The 22,710-nt window shown below is 33.8% G+C and overlaps 1 protein-coding gene across 1 annotated transcript; it reads left to right on the top strand.

Annotated features, from left to right (window-relative positions):
• The first annotated feature begins 1,223 nt into the window (after positions 1 to 1,223).
• On the top strand, positions 1,224 to 19,460 carry LOC132753388 (uncharacterized). Its single transcript, XM_060743850.1, has 12 exons — positions 1,224 to 1,293; positions 2,362 to 2,379; positions 3,894 to 4,067; positions 4,518 to 4,625; positions 5,495 to 5,682; positions 6,446 to 6,549; positions 6,996 to 7,177; positions 8,180 to 8,203; positions 9,418 to 9,653; positions 10,453 to 10,534; positions 10,963 to 17,587; positions 18,232 to 19,460. The coding sequence occupies exons 1-11, from the start codon at positions 1,236 to 1,238 to the stop codon at positions 17,577 to 17,579; spliced, it is 7,791 nt and encodes a 2,596-aa protein (XP_060599833.1). The 5' UTR covers positions 1,224 to 1,235; the 3' UTR covers positions 17,580 to 17,587; positions 18,232 to 19,460.
• Positions 19,461 to 22,710: the final 3,250 nt, after the last annotated feature.

Below are 22,710 nucleotides of genomic sequence, written 5' to 3'. Positions count from 1 at the left end.
GTTTCCTTGTTATGGTCTTTAGGCAACTTTCTAGCTTTGATGATGGCACCTCATGTGCCCTTTTGTGCATTATTTGAAACAAGTGCGGGTTATTGAATAGAACCACTCTTGTTCAGTAAACTAGCTGGATAGCAGAAACTAAACTTATCTTACATCATCTCTCATGGTTAGACACGATTAAACCGGATGTACATTTATAAAACAAGTTTCTTTTATTCCTCAACATATATCTCCCCTTTTCCATTTTTCAAGATGAATACTAAAAGTTCTGGAGAAAAAAAATGTGAACTGTACTCATATTTGAGAAAAAGGGTACGTAAACACAGTATTGAGTCGATAATGGTTGCGATAAGCGTTTCTTAAAGGTACACGCTTGTTGTGTGTTAAATGATGCAGAAATAACGAAGAACAAGTGTAAGTATATTATTACTCAGATTAATTTTTTTACAAGATTATTACGGTGTGTTAAGCTGTTTCTTAGATTATACCGGAACGTATACCAGTAAATATGGGTGGTCAAAAAGGGTTCAATTATTAAACTGGAAATGAAAGCCAAGTCCTAGAGCAACAAAGGCCAATATTGAAAGACGAGATACACAAATGTTACCCTTGTTTATAAAAACGTTGATTTTGGACTAAACTCTTGTAAATATTATGTCTGTGGTGTGTCCTGTTGTATCAGAGATTATTGAAATACAACTAATTTAACCGTACAATTACGAACCGGTTTTCGTTTCATAAGTTAGTGAGAATATAAAAAAAATAAATACAATGTTATGAACCACCAAGACAGAGCGGAAGTCTTATTGCATGACCTTTTGTAATATTTCTCTCTTTGATATTTTTGAAGGAGAATTTGTCATTTTTAATGATCGTTTAAATATTGATTTAATAATGGAATTGTTTTTTTCTGGAAAATTTCCGTACCTTTTCTAAAAAGCACCATAATACCATAATTCATGTCACTTTCTAAATGACAAGGCAACTTAAGTAAATTTAAAAAAGTAATCTAAATGATAATTAAAAAAAAATTAGAATGTACTGCAGTTGATCTAATAAAAAGCTAGGAAAACGTTGATTGCTTTGTTTCACTTAAAAATAAAGAAAAGTAGATGCACTGTGTCTTACTTGTTGAACTACCCTCGCTATTTCGTTCAATTCATATGTCACACGACTGTATATAAAACGCGACAAAAACACTCTGTCAGTACATCGGTCAGAGACTGGAAATCGTCATGACGTCATCAATGTGGTTTGGCGTCCTTCCGGCGCTCGTGCTCATGGCAGGTTTCGGTAAGTACCATTTCCGAATTTCTTTGTAAAAAATCACAGAAGGTTTATTATTTTATAAAGACCCTAAAAACATTAATTACTAGCGAACTTATTTAAACAAAATACAACTTATATTCATAAATAATACTTTTTTGAAGGGATTATCTAATAAAACCAGCTTTTATGACAATAAAGAAAAGAAAATTATTACTTACATATTTTAATTGTACGTTTCGAACATGATCTGTTGCAATGAATTGAACATTTCCAAATGTACATTCATAAAAAACTGAAGCTACACCGCTTAATATATAGGAATCAGAACATCACACCAAAATCTTTTTCTTTTCTATATTGTATTTTTTTATATTTATTTATGAATGTTTTATTCCATACAGAAAATTTTGAATATGACATGTTTTTGTGTCTACAAATGTTTTTTTTATTATTTCATATAGAAATGTTTTATTCATATAAAATGTTTTTATTTCATGCATACAATATGATGGCTTATGATTGCGACACGTGGCAAAACAATTATACCAGTTGGAATTAAAATGTGAATTGGGATTTTAGAGTATAATAACGTTTAAGTCAGAATTGGAAAGGCCTCTCTTTGTAACGCAAAACCATTATAATATTTTAGTGGCAATATTAAAGTCACTTTCAATACTTTGGAATAATAATTTTGTTTTCAAAAGTTTGTATCAAAATAAAACGATAATTTTATATGAACAATGTTCTTGATATTATCGTTATTTTCTTAATAATAGATATGTATTTGTTATAATTCACTGTAATAAATCAATGGAATTATTTTTAATTTCATTGGAATAATTTTTTTTCAACTATTTTTACTCATGAAAAAATAAGGATTTATTTTTAATTTCAAATTCATTATAATAAATCGTGTACTCTATCAATTAAGTTTCAAATGTATTCCGATTAATCATGGACCTAATGTTCACATTTTTATCGTGATAAGTCATGAGTTTATTAATATCATAATCATTGATCATATTTTATATTTTATGGTAAATGTTGGTTTTACGTATAATTTTATGTTGATTATTATTTCTATTTTTGCAGCGGCAGTCAACGGCGAAGGTGAGTACAAATTTTTATTGTTAACGATATGAGGTAACTACTTGTTTTATTTTTGTTTGATTTTTTTACTGTATATTCTTTAAGAAAATTATAATTCACCTATCAGTTTTTCTATAAATATAATAATTAATTTGGAATTTCATAAATATAAAAAGAATTAAAGCACAATGTTACGATAATGGTGCAATTGTCTCCTATTTCACCTTATATTATTCAAATTATAAATAATTAAAAAAAGAAGAAAAATAGAAATGAATATAAAATGAATGAATAAATGAATAAATATAAATAAATGTAAATAAATAGCTCATTAAATTATTTATGGACTATTTATTTAATAAAATATAAATATATGTTTATGAACTATATACAGTAACGTAATATAGATATATAATTATGCCTATATGATCTATCTACTGTAATGATATTGAGTATATATTTTTAACTATTTACTCACTAGTTTAACTTTTTTTGGTTCAAAGCATTTTTTTTACTAACCACGATCGTCAATCATTGTATATCAATAATTTACCGCAGTTAAGCAGAAATTAGTTTAACCGTCTACTTATTAAGTAAAATAATTTACCATAGCCAGAAATCAGTTTTTCCCAGCTGGCTAAATATCACTTAAAGCCAATATACAGTTTACCGCTCCCGACGAAATGCCCATAAATAGTGTAATACATCCGGTTTACTTGAGCAATGTGCACTTGAAGAAAAAACATCCCAGAATAATGACGTAGCGATATATGGATATAAGCTGTACTTGTTATTTAAAATTCAAACAAGCTTTTGTACATACATATTGTATCAGAAATGATAAAAATTGAATTGTAAAAAACATGCTATGTTGTGTTATAATGAATTTTCAATCCCACCTAGATTTCCCCCAATTCTCCATTGCAAGAACATTTGCCCAGAAAAATGTTTTGGGATAAAAAAAGAATTATTTGATGGGAAGTTGTAACGGGTTGGGAATGTTGGAAGGTTATGACGGGTTTGATGGAAGGGCTGGGGAAGGGGAGGGCGTTAAATATTGATTCATTTACAAATACAAACCAGATCTAAATGAGCCGCGTCACGACAAAACCAACATAATGGGTTTGCGACCAGCATGGATCCAGACCAGCCTGCGCATCCGCGCAGTCTGATCAGGATCCATGCTGTTCGCTATCAGTTTCTTTACTTGTTGTAGGGTCGGTAAGCGAACAGCATGGATCCTGATCAGACTGCGCGGAGGCGCAGGCTGGTCTGGATCCATGCTGGTCGCAAACCCATTATGTTGGTTTTGTTGTGACACGGCTCAAATATTTACATTTCTTCAAATAAGCACACGTTTAAACTAATTATCAGTTACCATGGAATTGCCACGCATTCACTGTTAAATATTCAAAGGCGAATAGTAAAGGAAAATGTTTAAATGTCATTTATGAAATGTATAGCGGTGATCTATGTTGCGTTGATTCTTTGTTTGTTGAAATGATTATATGAATTTTAACATGCATTTTACTTAGACTGCGGGCAGGATCCCATCACACAGGTTTGTTGTAATGGGAAACCGTTTCCAAGGACAGGGGACCAAACATGTTGCTGTGGTGATAAAGGAACATTCGACCCAAAGGATAAAATTTGCTGCGGTGGTAACATCGAGGAGAGATCTGGAATTTTCGTCGGGACTGACTGTTGCTGTAAGTGTATTAATTTCATTACTTCAAAACATAAGATTTTGCAAGAATCAAAATGTTTTTAAGCCCTGTAAATACATTAAAGTTTTTTCATCTTTCTTCAGCCATCACACTGTTTAGATAAAATAACTCATACTGAAACCTGTAAATGTATAAATATATTTTTGCGTCTTTTACCGCTTGAACCTATCTTTGCGGTCAGTGGATAGTATGCGCAGATGGTGAATCGCAATCTGTTACATTAACCGTGCAGAATAATCTCAAATATTGAACATTGCAGTTTCGGCTTTATTGCAGTGCATCTTTATCATGTTGATTGCTGTATAAAGCTAAGACCCTTTATCTTACAACTCATTATTAAGAGAAAAGGGCCATTACAAGGGGAGGCGCTTAATCCCTATCTTTTTTGAATACATTGAATATTAAATTGCTATTATATTCTGAATGTTCCAGCATGCGGATTGGCTAAAAGTGATATCATATTTGTTGCTGACTCCAGCTCTAGCATCAGGGCAAACAACTGGGTAAACCTGCGAAACTTTATGGCAGGAGTTGTAGAAGGTAAGTGTTACATATCATTCATTTTAATTGTGTTATTCTTCAACATTTATTTAACACGGCATTCGGTTTAAACGTTTTTGTCATACCTATCTGATTTATCTGAGATAACAATTCATACTTCATTTATTACTTACTTTTGGTTACGGCAAGTGCTTTTCAAGGGGCACCTGATACCATTGTCTTCTTCATGAATTTACATTTGCAATTCACTTGACCATAGTTAATAAACATATTTTCCGAAAGGTGTCATTTACTCTGTTTCCGTTACTAAGGCAACCTGCCGGAAAGCTTAAATCATTTGTGTCAGCATTTGCTAATAGTTCTAAAGGCTCTATTTGTATAGAACCACTGCGCATGTATGTTGACATGTCGACATTCTATAGACTGGCTACCCTGTTGTTCAGGCATTGAAGTGTCATTATTTTGTACAAGTCTATTAATTAGTCTTTTCAAGACATGTTGACAAATTTCTAAGCTTCTGAAATTGTTAAATTAAATTGATAATATCACTGTCTTCAAACTTATCTAATGTGATTATACATTTAATAACATACGAGATTGTTCCGCTACTGCTATTGAGATGCTTCATATTTACTTCAATTCGCATAACAGAAATCATGCAATCTTCACGATATTTTCCACATCCCTATTCATTTCCTTAAAAACGTACAGTGCCACAAAATAGAAGAAGACGAGGAAAAAAATCTTATTCGACTTATACATTAACATAATCAGACTGATGAACATTGTTTTTTTTTTGTTGTTTTTTTTTTAAAGCCACACTAACAATAGGTAATATTTTGAGTGAAACATAAAATGACAGATAGCCACTTGATTTGTACTTGTACGTGAACATTGATTTTATCTAGGTGTTGAAGCTGATAAGGCAGTACACATCGGTCTGTTGACGTACAGTCACAACACAACTATCTGGTTCCATCTGAATAAATACACGGAGACAGCCGACATTATTGACGCTATATTGAATGTACCATACCAGCAAGGGACGACTAAAACCGGACAAGCTTTGGCACTTGTTCGCTCGGACATGTTTGTAGTGAGTCAGCAGTTTCTATTATGTTTGCATCTTTAACTTTTTTCTATACAATATTTAAAGTGTATATTTAAGTCTATGTAATTTTGTATTTATTTAACGAAGAAACATGATCCTGAAATGAAAAGAAGCATTGTTATATATGTGAACGGTAAAATTTTAAATAAAAAGAGCGCTGAAATGAGCTTGTATTCTCAACGAATGTCAGTTAAAATAACAATAAGATGTAAAATAGTTGTTGCATAATCAATGTTTCAGGACAAAATACAGTGTCAAGGCCATTATAAAACATCGTCTGTTCCGTTCAGTCATAAATTAAACATACATGCTATCTAAAAACATTGTATATTTCTTGTAAATTTCCATACCTTTTATTTTGTATGCGACTGTTTACTTAACGATAATGTTTATTTTTCGAATATGAACGAAATGTATTTAACTTACTTAAGATACACTTACCAAATTTGTAAACCTCTGTATGTGTGATTTCTGCTGTTTGATTTCGAAAATGTGTGTACTCTTCGGGAGGTGAACATCTAAGTAAACATTATTTGAGCCGTGTCACGACAAAACCAACATAGTAGTCTATTCAGGATCCATGCTGTTCGCTTTCAAACCCTATTACAAGTAGAGAAACTGAAAGCGAACAGCATGGATCCTGATCACACTGCGCGGATGCGCAGGCTGGTCAGGATCCATACTGGTCACTTACCCATTATGTTGGTTTTGTCATGACGCGGCTCATTTATTTCTTCCTTTTACTAAGGCCGGTAAAGGTGACAGAGCCGGTGTACAGAATGTCGTTATATTGTTGACAGACGGAATGTCAGATGACGAGAGTAAAACAGTTGCTGCAGCCGCTGATCTAAAGTAAATTTTATTTTACTAACTTTTCGCTGTTGTTTTTTGTTGTTTTTTTGTATATTTTTAATGGTGTATGAAGTTGAAATTAAATAAAAATCTTATTAAGTGAGTATGCAAATAGATAAATAAACCTTTAATTGTTTTCATTTGAAAGAATGTTTCCTTTGCTATTGAAAACTATGTAACACTGACAAGTAAAATATCGTCTCGTATATAATTATATAAAAACTTATTTAAATTGTTATAGATAAAGTTTTAACTAGCTCAAAATTTTTTGGCGGTAATGACTTGTTTTTGCCAAAGTCTGGTATAAGTCGGTTTATCTTTATATGAATAATCTCTAATTTATAATGAACATTCAAAAAATTCAAAACGAGAAAGATTAATGCAGATATAAGAACAGATGTAATTTTCTTTGCACAATAGTTAAGAGTATATCCAAACTATTACAGAGCTGACGGAGTTCGTATTATAGGAATTGGAATTGATGATAACTTTATCCCAAACAACGGACCTGAAGAAGAATTAAACCAAGTTGTTTCTACACCTATAGAAGATAATCTATTTATGGTATCCGACTTTGAAGCCTCCCTGAAAGTAATTACCAAGGACCTATTTACCACTATTTGCGACGGTACAGTACCATTTGTATGATGATAATAATAAGTACATGTATGCTAATAATAATGATGGCATTCATGTTGATAATGATGTTGTTGAGTTTTGTTGTTGTTGTTGTTGTTGTTGTTGATAATGATGATGTTGTTGTTGTTGTTAATGATGATGATGTTGTTGTTGTTGTTAATGAAAATGATGATGATGATGTTGTTGTTAATGAAAATGATGATGATGATGATGATGATGATGATGGTGAAGATGAATTTAGAAGGCGTAGATAGATCAGGCAGATATTAACTATATCTACACATTTGAGCCGTGTCACGACAAAACCAACATAATAGGTTTGCGACCAGCATGGATCCAGACCAGCCTGCACATTCGCGCAGTCTGATCAGGATCCAGGCTGTTCGATTACAAACTCTATTACAACTAGAGAAACTGATAGCAAACAGCATGCATTCTTATCAGACTGCGCGGAAGCGCAGGCTGGTCTGGTTCCATGCTGGTCGCAAACCAACAATGTTGGTTTTGTCGTAACGCAGATCAAATATATCTTATTACGTTAAGCGTATACAATGACAAAAAACAACAACAACAACATCAAAACAACAACCATAATATCTGAATGAAAATCTGACAATTTAGTTGTATTGAGAAGAATGACAACCTCATTTGGGAGATAAACAAACAAGACAGTGTACTATTCTTCTGCTCTGCTTAACCGACAGGAATTTTTTGTCGATGCAAAATAGTATTTATTTTCCTGAAGGAGAAAGTAGAAAGATGCACATGTGATAACGTGCAAGTTTGTTACACATACTAGTCCTGTAGAGGGTATCACTAAGATATCAACATGCTTTTTATGGCCTATAAAATCATTAATTTTAGATAATTATTTTACCCGAAAGTGAAATTTATGCAGAAGTTATATTATCAGACTTTATAACACATCACATATGTTTTACATATATTTTTGATTTCGTTATGTTTATGTTATTTGTATTTTGTATTTTAGATCGACCGATACCTCCAATAAAACGTAAGTGACTTTAAAGTTAAATATACCTTATATTTGAATTGTGTTTAGTATGATATCATTATAAAGATAGATTTCATATATTATTTAATGGTGCGGACCAATATTTGATATTTCTCATTTTTTATTCATGTGTTTAGCAGCTGTCAAACGTTTCCCCGTACTTCACCTCAGTGTTGTTATATTTTTCTAGTCCTTCGTGATCATTTATTATGTCCTTTGGGATAATTTATTATGTGTTGAGAATTGAGTACCGCTTATGCATGCCGGTGCTAGGGGTTGCAAATACAAACTCAATAAAACCGAGTCTGCAATTGTCATGTTATCTTGTTGTGATTAACTCATTACTGCATGAGCATTTTGTGAAAAATAGCTGTTTTCATTGAAAAGCCTCCTGTTACAAGTTCAGATTGCGATGAAACTATAAAAGATACTTCAATATTCATCAAACTTGGCACAAATGTTGACTGCACCATATCCTTTGAAACGCCATGCCCAATCTTTTATTTTTTGTACCATGGCAACGAGGGGACATCTCAAAAATTGTCAAAAAATAACTATTTTGCGTTGATTTGTTCAACATCAAAACTGATTTCAAGGTGCAGCAACTTCTCATTAGATTGAGATAGAGGCACAGGCTTTTCAGCGTTTGTTACACGTTGCCTTCTGATCGACCCGAGGCCTATTTTAGCCTCTCATATGTCCAAAAATCTTCTTGGCGATGAGAATGACATTTACCCCCTCAAACCCCCATGCAGAAAGGGGCATATCCCCCTCTGACACCCCTGATGTATCTTTCTGATAGGGGGTGGCGCCGAAAAAGTGATCACTTTTTCTCACAACATTTGTCAAACGAAAACATGTCTTTGGGGCCCAAACAGGACATTTTTCACTATTTGAGGCCTAAAAAGGGGGAAGGGGAGTCGACAGTGCGTTGTTTCCGTATACATGAGGTAAAGGGTTAATGCTTCCGAGGGATCACTTTGTTTCAAGATTTTTATGTTTGTGTATGTATGTATGTATGTATGTATGTATGTATGTATGTATGTATACAAAATATCAGGTATAGACTTGCTCCGATATACTTGAACTTAAATTTAAAGTGTTTAAAATTTGGTCTTACTATAAACCCTACCAATATAAATCAGATCAGCAGTACATGATAATCATGCTTAAATTTGTTATTAGTATAAATAGTGAATGAAAACTGCTTTTAGTGGAGATGTGCGGATTCCACACATATGACCCCAAAACTGAGATTTGCTGTCTATGGACTGTAAACCCTCGAGTGTATGGTAGTGACACAGTGTGCTGCGGATCCTCAACCATGAATCGAAAAACAGAAATTTGTTGTAAAAATGGCAACCCACAGCCACGTGTTGGTGGAGACAATACCAAATGTTGCTGTTATGATTCGTACGACCCAGAGAGGTCACTTTGCTGCGTTGGAAGTGTGAGTACATGATTTTAGCATTAAAAAATAGTTTTGTAGAGAGTTTTTCATCTCACAGTTGTTATCTTTTATCTTCAAACAGTTAATTCATGTACTTGTCATTAATATCGAATACTGCCTTATCCGCTAATTACCCCACTTATATTTTCATCGTGCTTAATTTCTTAATCATTTGGAAAATGAATTGTTAAGACGCGTTCACATGTATATAAAAAAGCAAATAAATTTGTCCGTACTTTTCTTTTATATACGAGGATAAGATATCAGTAATTTTGGAGAGAAAAAAAGTTACACAAACATGTATGAAATGATAATCTTTACCATTCAAGTCTCAATCATTTTGTTTATCGATTACTAGTACAATGTATAGAGGATATTAAATGAGTGCGGGTTCAATACTAGATTTATTGAACGAGTTAAATAAAATCATATTATGCGAGCCTGTGGCGAGCATAGTATTGTTTTATTCAAAGAGGTCAAGAAATTCAGTATTGATATGTTTGTACGTTGCAAATGATGACACGTCAAAATATATGCACGGCCGTGCAATACCGTCTTTACGAAGTCGCAAAAACGGCCTTGGTTAACATAAATATGTAATTAAAAAACTTACTTCCTTTGTTAATATACTGATTTAACGTTGACAAGACGCTAACGTATGATGACTAAGATTTTGATTAATCTTATTTTTGTACAATAGTTTGCATGATTAGTTTTAATTATAAATCTTCGAGAACATTGTCCGAAAAGTTACTGGTGAGATTACTTGCTTGACCCTAACACATACTTTTATTAATAGGTACAACCAAAGATAGGCGGAGAATTTGCAACATGCTGTGGAAATGTTAGTTACAACAGAATGACACAATTCTGCTGCCATGGTAACGCCTTCACCAATTGATAATAATAATACACTTGTGGTGCCTTTTTTAATTGATAAGATTGATTTGGAAATAAACATGCAATGCATTCGTGTTTTAAATAAAAATAAATGAAAAGAAAATCTCAGAACTGGTAGCTCTATATAATTTATTGATTTTGCTCATAGTGGAGAATATCATTTTTAAAAAAAAAGAACTTAAAAAAAAAAAAAAAAAAAATCCAAAATAGTTTTCAAGATATATTTTTTAAATATATATATATTTTATATTATCACTTAATTATTTCTGAGTCAATTAAATGAGTCACCAAATATTATATGATTTTATGGATTGAATTTAATAACACTTTATGTACTTCTGATCGTTTTAGCTACAAGTTATTGTTCATTTTTATTCAGTCATGATTAAATTCTTCATTTCTTTAAAAGCTATGCTTTACCCGGAACCCTATCATCCAAAATGCTACGACTGTAAGTACAATATGCCTGTACCAACGTTTAATGAACAGACGCACGTTTGCTGCAACGGAAATGTCCAAGAAGCTGTAGCCGGAAATCTCACATGCTGTTGCGAAGAAACGCCTTTCGATCCGACAAATAAAATTTGTTGCGGTAAGAAAATACAAGAGAGGACTGCTGGAGACATTTCCTTATGCTGTGGTAATAAAAACATAGACCCTGTAACACAAATTTGTTGTGATGGTGTTGTACGGCCGATGGAAAGTATAAACATGACACGATGTTGTGGTACAGTTGGTTATAATAGAAACCAGGAATTATGTTGCGATGACCATTCTCTCGTTCCACTTTCTTCAATTTCCGACAATTGTTGTTGCGGAAATAAATCATACGCACCAGATACACATATTTGCTGTAACGGTAACAAACAACCGAGGTATGCTGCAGGCACACAATGCTGTGGCATGATAAGCTTTGATTCTTCAAGGTTTTTATGTTGCGAAGGCAAAGTGCAGAAACTTCTTGGAAAAATGAATACAAGATGCTGCGGACAGGAAAGCTATAATCCGGCTGGTTATATATGTTGTGGCAGAGAAGTAAGAAGGAAAGTTAATACTAGTGATGACGCTTGTTGTGGTGAAAAAACCTTTGATACTAAAACACAAGTGTGTTGTTACGGACGACCAGGGCCTGCGTTTGCGATGGGAACAAAATGCTGTGGTCTTAAAAGCTATGATATTTCAACTTCAATTTGTTGCAATGATAGAGTATATGAAAACCAAATTGGAACATTTATGCAATGCTGTGACGATCATCCATATAATGCTGTATCGCATATATGTTGCGATGGTGTGCGTATAACTGAAAAGAAAAATATACAAGACAATTGTTGTTGCGGAAAAAGTACTATTAACACGATGGACGAAATTTGTTGTGACGATAATCCCCAACCGAAACAAGGCTCGAAAACCTCTTGCTGCGGAAAAATAAGTTTTGATTCGGATAGTTATATATGTTGCGGTGTTGTGTTGGTACCGATCAACAAAACCGGAGACACCTGGTGTTGTGGTAAAACTACAATCAACTCAGAAGATGAGGTGTGCTGTAGCAATACCCCACAACCTCGCCGAGGACCAAATACATTTTGCTGTCGCCACGAAAGCTACGATGGCGACACTCAAATGTGTTGTGATGGTATTGTCAGGGACAAGAAAGATGACAATGACGACTGTTGCTGTGGTGAAACTACTTTAAATGCGTTTAAAGAAGTGTGTTGTCATGGTATTCCGCAAAGAGTGGAAGACGCAAAGTATGGAATGTGTTGTAAAAAGACTGGTTTCGACAGCCGCTTTGCACTTTGCTGCGATGGTGAAGTTGTGCGAAAGGCAGAAACGAAAGATGACTGCTGCTGCGGAAATTCTACGATCAATACTGCTACACAAATTTGTTGTGAAAAAAATCCACAAAAATTAAAAAATGGCAAACTAACAAAATGCTGCAAAGATATCAGCTATGATTCGGTGAACGAAATTTGCTGTAAAGATAAGGTTATTAAGAAGAAAAATAAGTTAGATGATTGCTGTTGTGGAGACGACTCATCAATGAATGTAGAAACGGAGATATGTTGTTTAGATAAAGTCAGACCAAGAAAGGGAGCAGGCAGAGAAGCCAAATGTTGTATGACAGATAGCTATAACCCAGCCGATGAGATTTGTTGTGATGGAAAAGAACTTCGTAAAAGGAAAAATACAAAAGATAATTGCTGTTGTGGTAATACAACAATGAACACTTTAACTCATATTTGTTGTAAAGGAGAGGTTCAACCCTTACATGAAAACTATACTATGTGTTGTAATGATAAAAGTTATAATACAGAGACACATTTGTGTTGCAAAGGAAAAGTCGTGAAGAAAGACAATAGTAATGATAATGGATGCTGTGGAGATAAATCAATAAATACAAGGAATCAGGTTTGTTGCGAGGGTGTCCCAAGGAGAAATTTTGGACCTATGACAGACTGTTGTGGAGATGAAAGCTACGACCGATTAAGACATATGTGTTGCAATGGAACAATTGTGAAGAAAAAAACAGAGGATGATAACTGTTGTTGTGGATCAGCAACAATTGATACTTCTTTGCAAGTTTGCTGTGAAGAAAACCCACAGGACTCATTTGGTCCAATGACAAGATGTTGCGGGGATAAAAGTTATGATCCCGTGAATTTCCTTTGTTGTGAAGGCAAGGTTATAGAAAAACGCACTTCAGATGACAATTGGTGTTGTGGATTGCGTCCAATGAATACTAAAGACGATATTTGTTGCAATATGGTTGTACAAGAAGCTCCTGTAGGTCCGTTATTGTCCAAATGTTGTAATAAAAAGAGTTTTGACCCGAAAAGCCATATATGCTGTGATGATGAAGTCATTGAGAAAGATGAGACGGAGGATAACTGTTGTTGCGGAAAATCAACTTTTAATACAGAAACAGATGTCTGTTGCCAAGGTACAACAAAACAACCAAAACGGGACGGACCAACTAAATGCTGCGAAGAGGAGAGCTATAATACAGATAATTTCCTGTGTTGTGAGAAAGGTCCGATGGAAAAAAGAAATACGGAAGATGATTGTTGCTGTGGTGACACAACAATTAATTCTAAAACAGAATTTTGTTGCATGGGTGTTCCAAATAAACTGTACGAGGAGTTTACAGATTGCTGTGGATCCGAAAGCTTTGATAAACGGGTAACTGTTTGCTGTGCGAACCAGCAAATGATAACAAAGAAGAATAAAAATGATGACTGCTGTTGTGGAAATAAAACTTTTGATTCGGAAAACGAGATGTGCTGTGACGGAAGTCCTGTCAAATTGAAGAACGGAAAACATTCAAAATGTTGTGGTCGCCTTGCATATGATTCGGAAAATGAAATGTGTTGTAATGAAAGTATAAGGACGAAGAATAAGACAAGCGATAATTGTTGTTGTGGAGAAACAACAATGACTACAAGTAAACAAATTTGTTGTAATGGTAATCCTAAGCCAAAGGTAGCAGGAGAAAAAACAAGATGTTGCAAAGATACAAGTTATGATCCTGAAAGTTTTATTTGCTGTGATGGAGAAAGATTAAACGAAAAACGTAAATCTACAGATGATTGGTGTTGTGGGTCTTCTTCAATGGATTCTAAATCAGAAATTTGTTGTGATGGTGTGCCAGCGGATGCCGTTGCAGGTGAAAAAACATTGTGTTGTGGAAAAGGAAGTTATAATCCTGAGACACACCTATGCTGTGCTCATGATGAGATCAGACAAAAAGAAAAAGAAGGGGACAATTGGTGTTGTGGAAAAACAACAATGAATAATGTCAACCAAGTTTGTTGTCAAGGAACAACTCCTCAAGACAAAAAAGGCGACGCAACAAGATGTTGTGGTTTAGTCAGTTACGACTCTACTTCACATGTATGCTGTGAAAATGAGGTAGTGAAGAAAAAGAAAAACAGTGATAATAGCTGCTGTGGAAAGAAACCAATAACCGCTGGTATTGACATGTGCTGCATGAATATACCACAGGATGGAGGTCCATTTATGTCATGTTGTCTGGAAAAAAGCTATGATACTCGAAGCCAACTTTGCTGTGAAGGAGAAATTAGAAACAAAACAAAACCAGAGGATGACTGTTGCTGTGGAAAAACATGTTTCGACGCAAATTCAGAAATATGCTGTATAGATACCCCTCAGCCATTTATGGGGGGATTCGTAAATACACGATGTTGTAACAGAAAAAGCTTTAATGTAAAGACACAATTGTGCTGTGATGGAAAGATGATCATCAATAAAACAAAAGAAGAAGACAATTGTTGTTGTGATAAAAAATCATTCAACGCAGAGACTGATGTTTGTTGCCAAGGTGAAATGGTACAAACTGGCTTTGGAAATCCGAAGGAAGCGAAATGTTGTGGGATTTATAGCTATCTTCCTAAAAAACAAATTTGTTGCAATGATGAAGTTAGAAATAAAACCTCAGAGGAAGATAATTGTTGCTGTGGAAAAGATACTTATAATACAGAAAACAATGTCTGTTGCGACGGTAAATTTGTACAGTCATCTTATGGTCCAGCAACAGAATGTTGCGAGCATGAGAGCTTTGATCCAAATGAATTTATTTGTTGCTCTAAAACCCTTATAAAAAAGAAGAATCCCGAGGACGATTGTTGTTGTGGAGAAACTTCAATAAATTCGAAATCAGAAATTTGCTGTATGGATACACCACAACCAATGGAAAATCCCGAATTCACAACTTGTTGTGGAAATGAAAGTTTCAACTCGCAAACACATATGTGCTGCAAAGATGGAGTTAAGAAAAAACGTAATAAACCAGAAGATGATGGATGTTGTGGTGAAACCACTTTTGATACAAAAACAGAACTTTGCTGTGATGGTGTACCACAGGATTTAAAAAATAGAGAATTTACTAAATGCTGCAAAAAAGTGAGCTATGATTCCGTGAAATTTATGTGTTGTGAAGGAGAAATGAGAGAAAAGACAACAGACGAGGACAACTGCTGTTGTGGAAAGACTACTATTAATACTAACTCACAGATTTGTTGTAACGATATGCCTGCAGATATCGTTGGAAATATTACGCTTTGTTGTGGAATTGAAAGTTACTCGCCAAATGATAAGATATGCTGCGATGGAGTTAGACTTGTAGACAAAGAAAATGACGATGATGATATGTGTTGTGGTAGAAACAGGACGATAAATATAGCAAATGATATTTGCTGTGATGGTGTGCCACAAGAAAGAATAGGAGGTAGATTCTGTTCGTGCTGTGGGCAGAAAAGTTATGACACAAGAAAACATTTATGTTGTGATGAAAGGCTTATTGAAAAAAGAAGAAAGACCGATGACTGTTGTTGCAAAGAAACAACAATGAACGCTGAAGAGGAGGTATGTTGTAATGGAGTACCAAGTAAACCTATCGGAAATATCAAGTTTGGATCTTGTTGCGGTGATGAAAGTATGAATACTGAGCTTCAATTATGTTGCGACGAGAGTGTCAGAATGAAAGTAAACGAAACAGATGATTGCTGCTGCGGAAAGTCGACTATTAATACGAAAACACAAGTCTGTTGCAGTGAAGTACCCCAGCTTAAGGTAGCAGGAAAAGAAACACGATGTTGCTATGCAAAGAGCTATAATCCTGAAACTGAGCTTTGCTGCGATAACAAAATGGTTCGAATAAAAAATAGCACGGACGAGAATTGCTGTTGTGGAAAATTTGCAATAAACACAAACACTCATATTTGCTGCGATGACTTCCCACAGCCGATATATGGCACAAATACGAAATGTTGTGGAACCACTAGCTATGACGGAGATAAATTTCTTTGTTGTGATAGAAATATCCTTAATGAAAAATCAGATATAGATGATAACTGCTGTTGTGGAAGGCAAACAATTAATACTGAGAAACAGCTATGTTGTGACGACAAACCTGCACCACGATTTGGTCCAAATTCAGGTTGTTGTGGTGCAAATGGCTTTAACAAAACTGGCTACGTGTGCTGTGATGGAGAAGTGGTTGAAATGACAAAACCTGGTGATAACATGTGTTGCAAAAATAGAACCTTTAATCCTGTAACGGGAATGTGTTGCATTGATATGGTAAGCGACAGACCAGCAGGTCCAGAATCTATGTGCTGTGGCAGAATACCTTTTAATCCAAAAACTGAAATATGTTGTAGAAACGAGTTAATAATTAAAAAAACTAATAATGATGACAACTGTTGTTGCGGTATCATGACATACAACACAGCCAATGAAACGTGCTGCGACATGGAGACAGGTCCGATCGAATCAGCTGATCCAAAAGATACGCAATGTTGTGGTAAGAAATCGTTTAACGTTAATACACATATATGTTGTAATGGAACAAAACAAGTAGCATCCGGAGGAAAAAGAAATACAAGATGCTGTGGAAGCGAGGCTTATAATACCGAGACTCATGTTTGTTGCGATGGTGAAAGGATCAAGAAGAATAATACTGGTGATGTATGGTGTTGCGGAAAGAGCACATACAACCCTGCGACACAAGTATGTTGTCCTCATGAACCGCATGATGTCCCACAACCTGTGAAACTTTCAAAAGTAACAAGATGTTGTAATGGTATAAGTTATGATCCTAATATAGACATATGCTGCGAAGGTGTGATACAACATGCTTGGCTAGGACTTCAGACCCGTTGCTGTGGATCAAGAAGTTATAATCCAGAGAAAGGTCTTTGTTGTAACGGAACAATGGTACCAAAAGTAAGAGTTCCATATGATGATTGCTGCTGCTGTGGTAAAACATATGATAGCAGTCGTCAAGTTTGCTGCAATTGCAATGTTCAAGGTAAATGCGGACTACATACGAAATGTTGTAACGACAAGAGCTATGACCCTGTCCTGAACATATGTTGTGACGGTGTTCTTAAGGCAAAGAAGTTTGGAGATAAGACTTACTGTTGTGGTACACATATTTACACACCTACTGAAGCCATTTGCTGCGGTAAATATGTGAGAATGAAATACGGAATGCCTGAGTGGTAAAAATTATGGTGAGTGATTAAATGTATTGTTACCTAATATTACATTGTTTTAAATGGAAACCTGTTATTTGCGGAGATCAGTTTACTGAAATATGCCAGTAGTTACTTATTGGAAAATCTTAATTTACAAAATTATTCAAAATTTTACATAAGTATGATAAGTGATGTTAAACGTTATTGTAGCTAGCACTACATTTGTTTTCTGTGAACATCATATTCGATGATATTTTTAGATTTTTTTGTGGGAATGACACACTACAGTTAACTATTATTTGGATTCTTCAATTATGTTTCAAAATTTAAAAATTGAACAAAATGTTTCAAAGGTATTCAGCTCGCTTTTCAGAATATCATCTTTTCCTATCGGTTTATGTTCCTTAAATAATATATCTAGCCCACAGTGACCAGTGCAGACCATCACCCATGCCGTTTGATATTTATTTGCACTGTTCGCTATTCGGTCAGCACTTATTACTTAATTTCGGTAAAATGATGAATGGTTTTGTCAAGGTTGAAATATGGACATTTTCATTATAGAGATATAACGTGATATATGTGCGATTATCGGTATAAGAATTGTAGATAAAAGTTATTTCATCACCAACGTACGCCATATTGTATTTGCTAACTCTCACGTATATTTTTCATTTCAGAGATGGAGAAATGATTTGTTTTCGGATTTTTTTTTAAACTTTGCATCACTCATTTCATTTGACATATGTACGTCTATAATACATATGGCTTTTCATGATATTAAATCTTAAGTTTATAAATAAAACAGAAATGTCGCCAAGTGGTCTTTCTTGTGTGAATTATTCATTTATCATTATTGCATTGCGACAATTTATACTAGTTGAACTTCATACTGATAATGTAGAAATAAAACACCACATGTATGCCATAAATATTTTAAGTTGAAATGTGCTCACAGAGTTCAGATACATACCATTCACGGTACGAATGAAACTTTTTCTGTTACACTTTACCGTGTTTATTTTTATCAATTTGCTAAGAAGTTCAAATCTTTAACAATAAACGGAAAACTTAAATAAAATAAAATATGAAAATTGTTATAATTTTTATGCATTTATGTTGATTTCATTACGTCAATTGTTTTAAATAATATTCATGGTGAAAGGTAATTTATATATCAATTGCATTTATAAATCATCGCATCATATCATACAAACAGATAAGGTTTAAGGATTCAATACATTTATTTATTTTCAATTTATCTATTAATCTATTTAAAGGGATTGTTTCTTACATTTTGACGTCTTAATCATAGTTGAAAATGCTAAATTTCACTGAAAAGGCACATGGGTTGGCGATCTAGCGAACACATCGGTTTAAAATCCCTGTTTTATCATTGACACCCGCCTAATCTGCGCTGTTTATAATATAACCATTTATTCAAGGGGTGGTTAGTTTCGAAATCATTTAATCCATTAACAATAAAGGATATATTTGAACTTTTACCTGATTCAAACTATAGCGTATTTTCTTATTTTTGTTCTAGGGTGATATGAAAAATGCAATGGCAAATAATTTGTAAAGAGAATTGTAGTACCAGAAATGCACGTAGTACCTATCATAGCAACTATAATGTTAAGAAAAAAATTCTTGATTCAAACTGTCACTATTGTATAATCCAGTTTTATTGAAATGCAGCTGTGATTATTATAGATGTTTTGAAAAATGTTTATGCTGGTTTACCATTCAAAATTTAAGTATTTAAAAATTGTATATATCATTGTTACAAAATTCTATTGTTCTAGTGATTCTACATATACGTGCGCTTGTGTAAATATTGGGAATTCTAATCAGTGAGATAAATAGGAGATCATGCAATGTTATCAAATAAAATCAATTAATTTAGAAATAAAAACCTGTTGTTGTTTTTTTCCGAATGTAATATACATGTATATCTTACAGCAGATAATATTTAAAACACACAACTCTTATATCAGCAATGTCATCTTGCAATGGCTTGCGTCGTCATGTCCGAGACAAATGACATAAACTCTTTCGTTATTGCGGTCGGGTAATGTACGGACTTCAATCTTCTATATCCATTTTAGCAGGCATCCCACCTGTCAGACAATTACAATACAAAGAAAAAAGTCAAATTGACACTTATCATGACAAAATATATATGTTGGCTGGGTTTCGTGTAGCACCAACACAGAAGTCATTTTGCGATTTCTAAGCTTTACTGCTGGAAAAGCACCCCGATTTGCCCTCCATGCATTATTGCAGGCAAAAAAGGCCTCTGCGTAGAACTAGCGGTGTTCTGTAAGTGGCTAGATAGTTTTTTCTCAAGAAAGGACCAAACGTGGGGGATTCGAACCAACAGATACGTTGAAATTTATGCTTAAAAGCAATAAACAAGTTCATGCAAGGATCACGCAATTCGTATCAAATACCAATAAAAGATAGCAATAGGTGGTTATTGCACAACTGCAAAATATGAGAATAAAGATTAACAAGCAATTATCAAAGTATTGCAAGCAATACAAAATTTCCCCACTGGTTATATTCCCACAAGAAGTATGTCAGCAAAATTATCAAGGACCATAACTATTCGATTATGCCATTGTTGAAGACATGGATGAACATTTGGGCATATTTAAGTATCCTACGAGTTATAACTGCCTAATGCAATATGAAAACTTAAAAAGCAATGACAGCCATTAGCCCGATGAATAAGTAAACAACTCAGCGTTCATCAGGCAGCCTTTCAACAATTCCATGTTTACACATCTGTCAACACTTATTTATTGTCTGAAACAATCCTCAAATAAGTTTTCTTTCTTATGAAAAGATGTATGACTAACAAATCTAAATGATATCCCTCTGAATCAAACACAATTATTTTCTTCCAGCGAAATACACAACTTTTAGAAATGGCGACCGCTTACATTACACAAAGCCTGGTCTAATATAAATTCGCCTTAAGTAACGGAAATAAGGTCGGATGGTGTGACTTTTTCTTCTTCTAGAATTGTTTGTTTTTATTATTAAAACAAGTGATCATTCATATTTCTTAATAAAATAAATAATATCATCGTCATTTAACGTTAATTATCGAACTTATTGTTCAGCTCAAGACTTCTTGTATTTTATGAGAAATTCGGCTAAAATGAGGCTACCGGTGAGGAAAACAGATTTTAGTATTAAAGTAAATATTAAGGACATTTCATTTAACCTTGTTTTAAAGCATAAGATAAAAAGAAAATTTGTTTGTTTGTTGTGTAAGATGTAATTTTATTTCATCTCGTGAGAATACTGTTTTTAAACTCACACGATAAAATAAAATTTCATCTTACACACAAACAAACAAATATCCTCTATGTTGTCAAGTTAAAAAAGACGTACATATTCTCCATACTGCCCTTAACCTATAAGTTTTATAAAACATATTTTAGTACTTTTTGAGTTATACAAAATATTGCTATATTGCTAGCACCGGCGTAAGCAGAATTCAACATTAAAACACGAAAATGGTCTTATAATAAGTCTTTTTGTTGCCATATCAACCGATGTTTTCAACATAGGACACAAAGACATGCACAATCTCTATACTGCTATCTCTTTCAAGTTGCATAAAAATAATTTCAGTACTTTTGGAGTAATCAGGGGATTCAATTTTTTGGACGGACAGACAGACAGGCGGATGTTCTAAAGAGACAGTACTTATGTGGCTACTTTTTTCTTCTCTTTATTGTTCTTTTTAGGTACAGAATTGTTGACCGGACACAAACATCAGACTACTTTTAGAAAAAAAATCAAATCATGGCATTTAATCTGCTTGCGTGACATGGACTTGATTCTTGCACTCTACTTGTCGTCATTGGGTCCAATACATTTATGCAAAATATGTCTCAATGGCAGGATTGTTGATCAGACACATTTTGAGTGCGACCTTCAAACCTAGTTTTTATACAATGTGCTACACATTTATAGAATATTATTTAAAACTGACTTCAAAAGTTATATGCCTCCGCATTTGTTTGTGGTGGGGGCATTAAAAACTACAATCTCACGCAGGCTACCCGAAGATTAAAGCTTTGCGTCTTATATTGCTGTAAAAAGAACATCAAAACTTAAGTAACAGCTAATCCGTGAAGGTATAACACAAATGGTATGTTTTCGGTTGACACCAGAAAATAGTATATTTTTTGCAAACATTAATTTATTTTATAAACAGAAAGAACAAATCAACAATCCAAAAGGAAAAGAACTTATTGAAGGGACTCGTGAAGCAATAGTTCGCATGTGTGAAGCAATAGTTCGCATGTTACCAATCCTTTTTGGGTCCTATAATTTTCTTTTTGCAATTATATTAATAATTATCAGAACATCTCAATCATATTGAAGCAGAACTTTTTAAATTATTAACACCGTACATTTACGAATCAACATGTTCACTTTCAAATTAACAATTTAAATTTAGTTAAATATATGAACCCAATTGTTATTACTAATAGTTGATCCCTTTTATTATTACTAAAATGTAACAATATAACATGTGGGAATTTTTAGTTCAGTTAAAATGTTTGCGGTTGTTTCTTATATCATCCACGTAAAGTTTTTGTTTATGTTGTGCCATAGCTTGTCGTTTAAGTTGTTAATATCTTATTATGATATCTTATTATGATATCACTTTGAGCATTTTCCCAATGAATATTTGGCATGACTAAGATACTAAAACAATGCATCATAATCATTTAGGTTGTAGATTTGTACGTGTTATGACTCTACGCTAGACTGATAAACATTTTCAGGTACATTAATCTTTTCACAATCTCCGTGTCAATTGATCTTGGGCATAGAGTTTAATAACTATTTGTCACTGGACATTTATTCAGACATCATCTTGTATAGGTAGTCGGTCACTTTCGAAGAAATTGGTAATTACTAATTAATAATTTTCATAAACATACATGTATTTAAGTACAATTTGACAAGGAATAGAAACAAACACAAATGTAAGCAAGTATTAAAAAAGGTGTATAGTACAGTGTATAAAAAGCTTGGGTTTCCCATGGATGCTCAAAGACTTGTTTCCAGTGGGGTCCGTTTGTTATGTCAACTGAATTACACACGCCATTATACAACAAGACAAAAAC

This window comes from Ruditapes philippinarum, unplaced genomic scaffold (genome assembly GCF_026571515.1).
Source record: "Ruditapes philippinarum isolate M1 unplaced genomic scaffold, ASM2657151v2 ctg4_1_1_1_1, whole genome shotgun sequence".
NCBI classification, from domain to species: Eukaryota; Metazoa; Mollusca; class Bivalvia; order Venerida; family Veneridae; genus Ruditapes; species Ruditapes philippinarum.
Note: the sequence above shows the minus strand (reverse complement) of the source record. Positions and strands in the feature narration are given on the sequence as shown.

Coding starts and splice junctions, on each gene's coding strand:
- LOC132753388 (XM_060743850.1), top strand. CDS start 1,236: ATGACGTCATCAATGTGGTTTGGCGTCCTTCCGGCGCTCGTGCTCATG. Junction 5,683..6,445: donor TTCGCTCGGACATGTTTGTA/GTGAGTCAGCAG, acceptor CCTTTTACTAAG/GCCGGTAAAGGTGACAGAGC. Junction 9,654..10,452: donor CACTTTGCTGCGTTGGAAGT/GTGAGTACATGA, acceptor TTTTATTAATAG/GTACAACCAAAGATAGGCGG.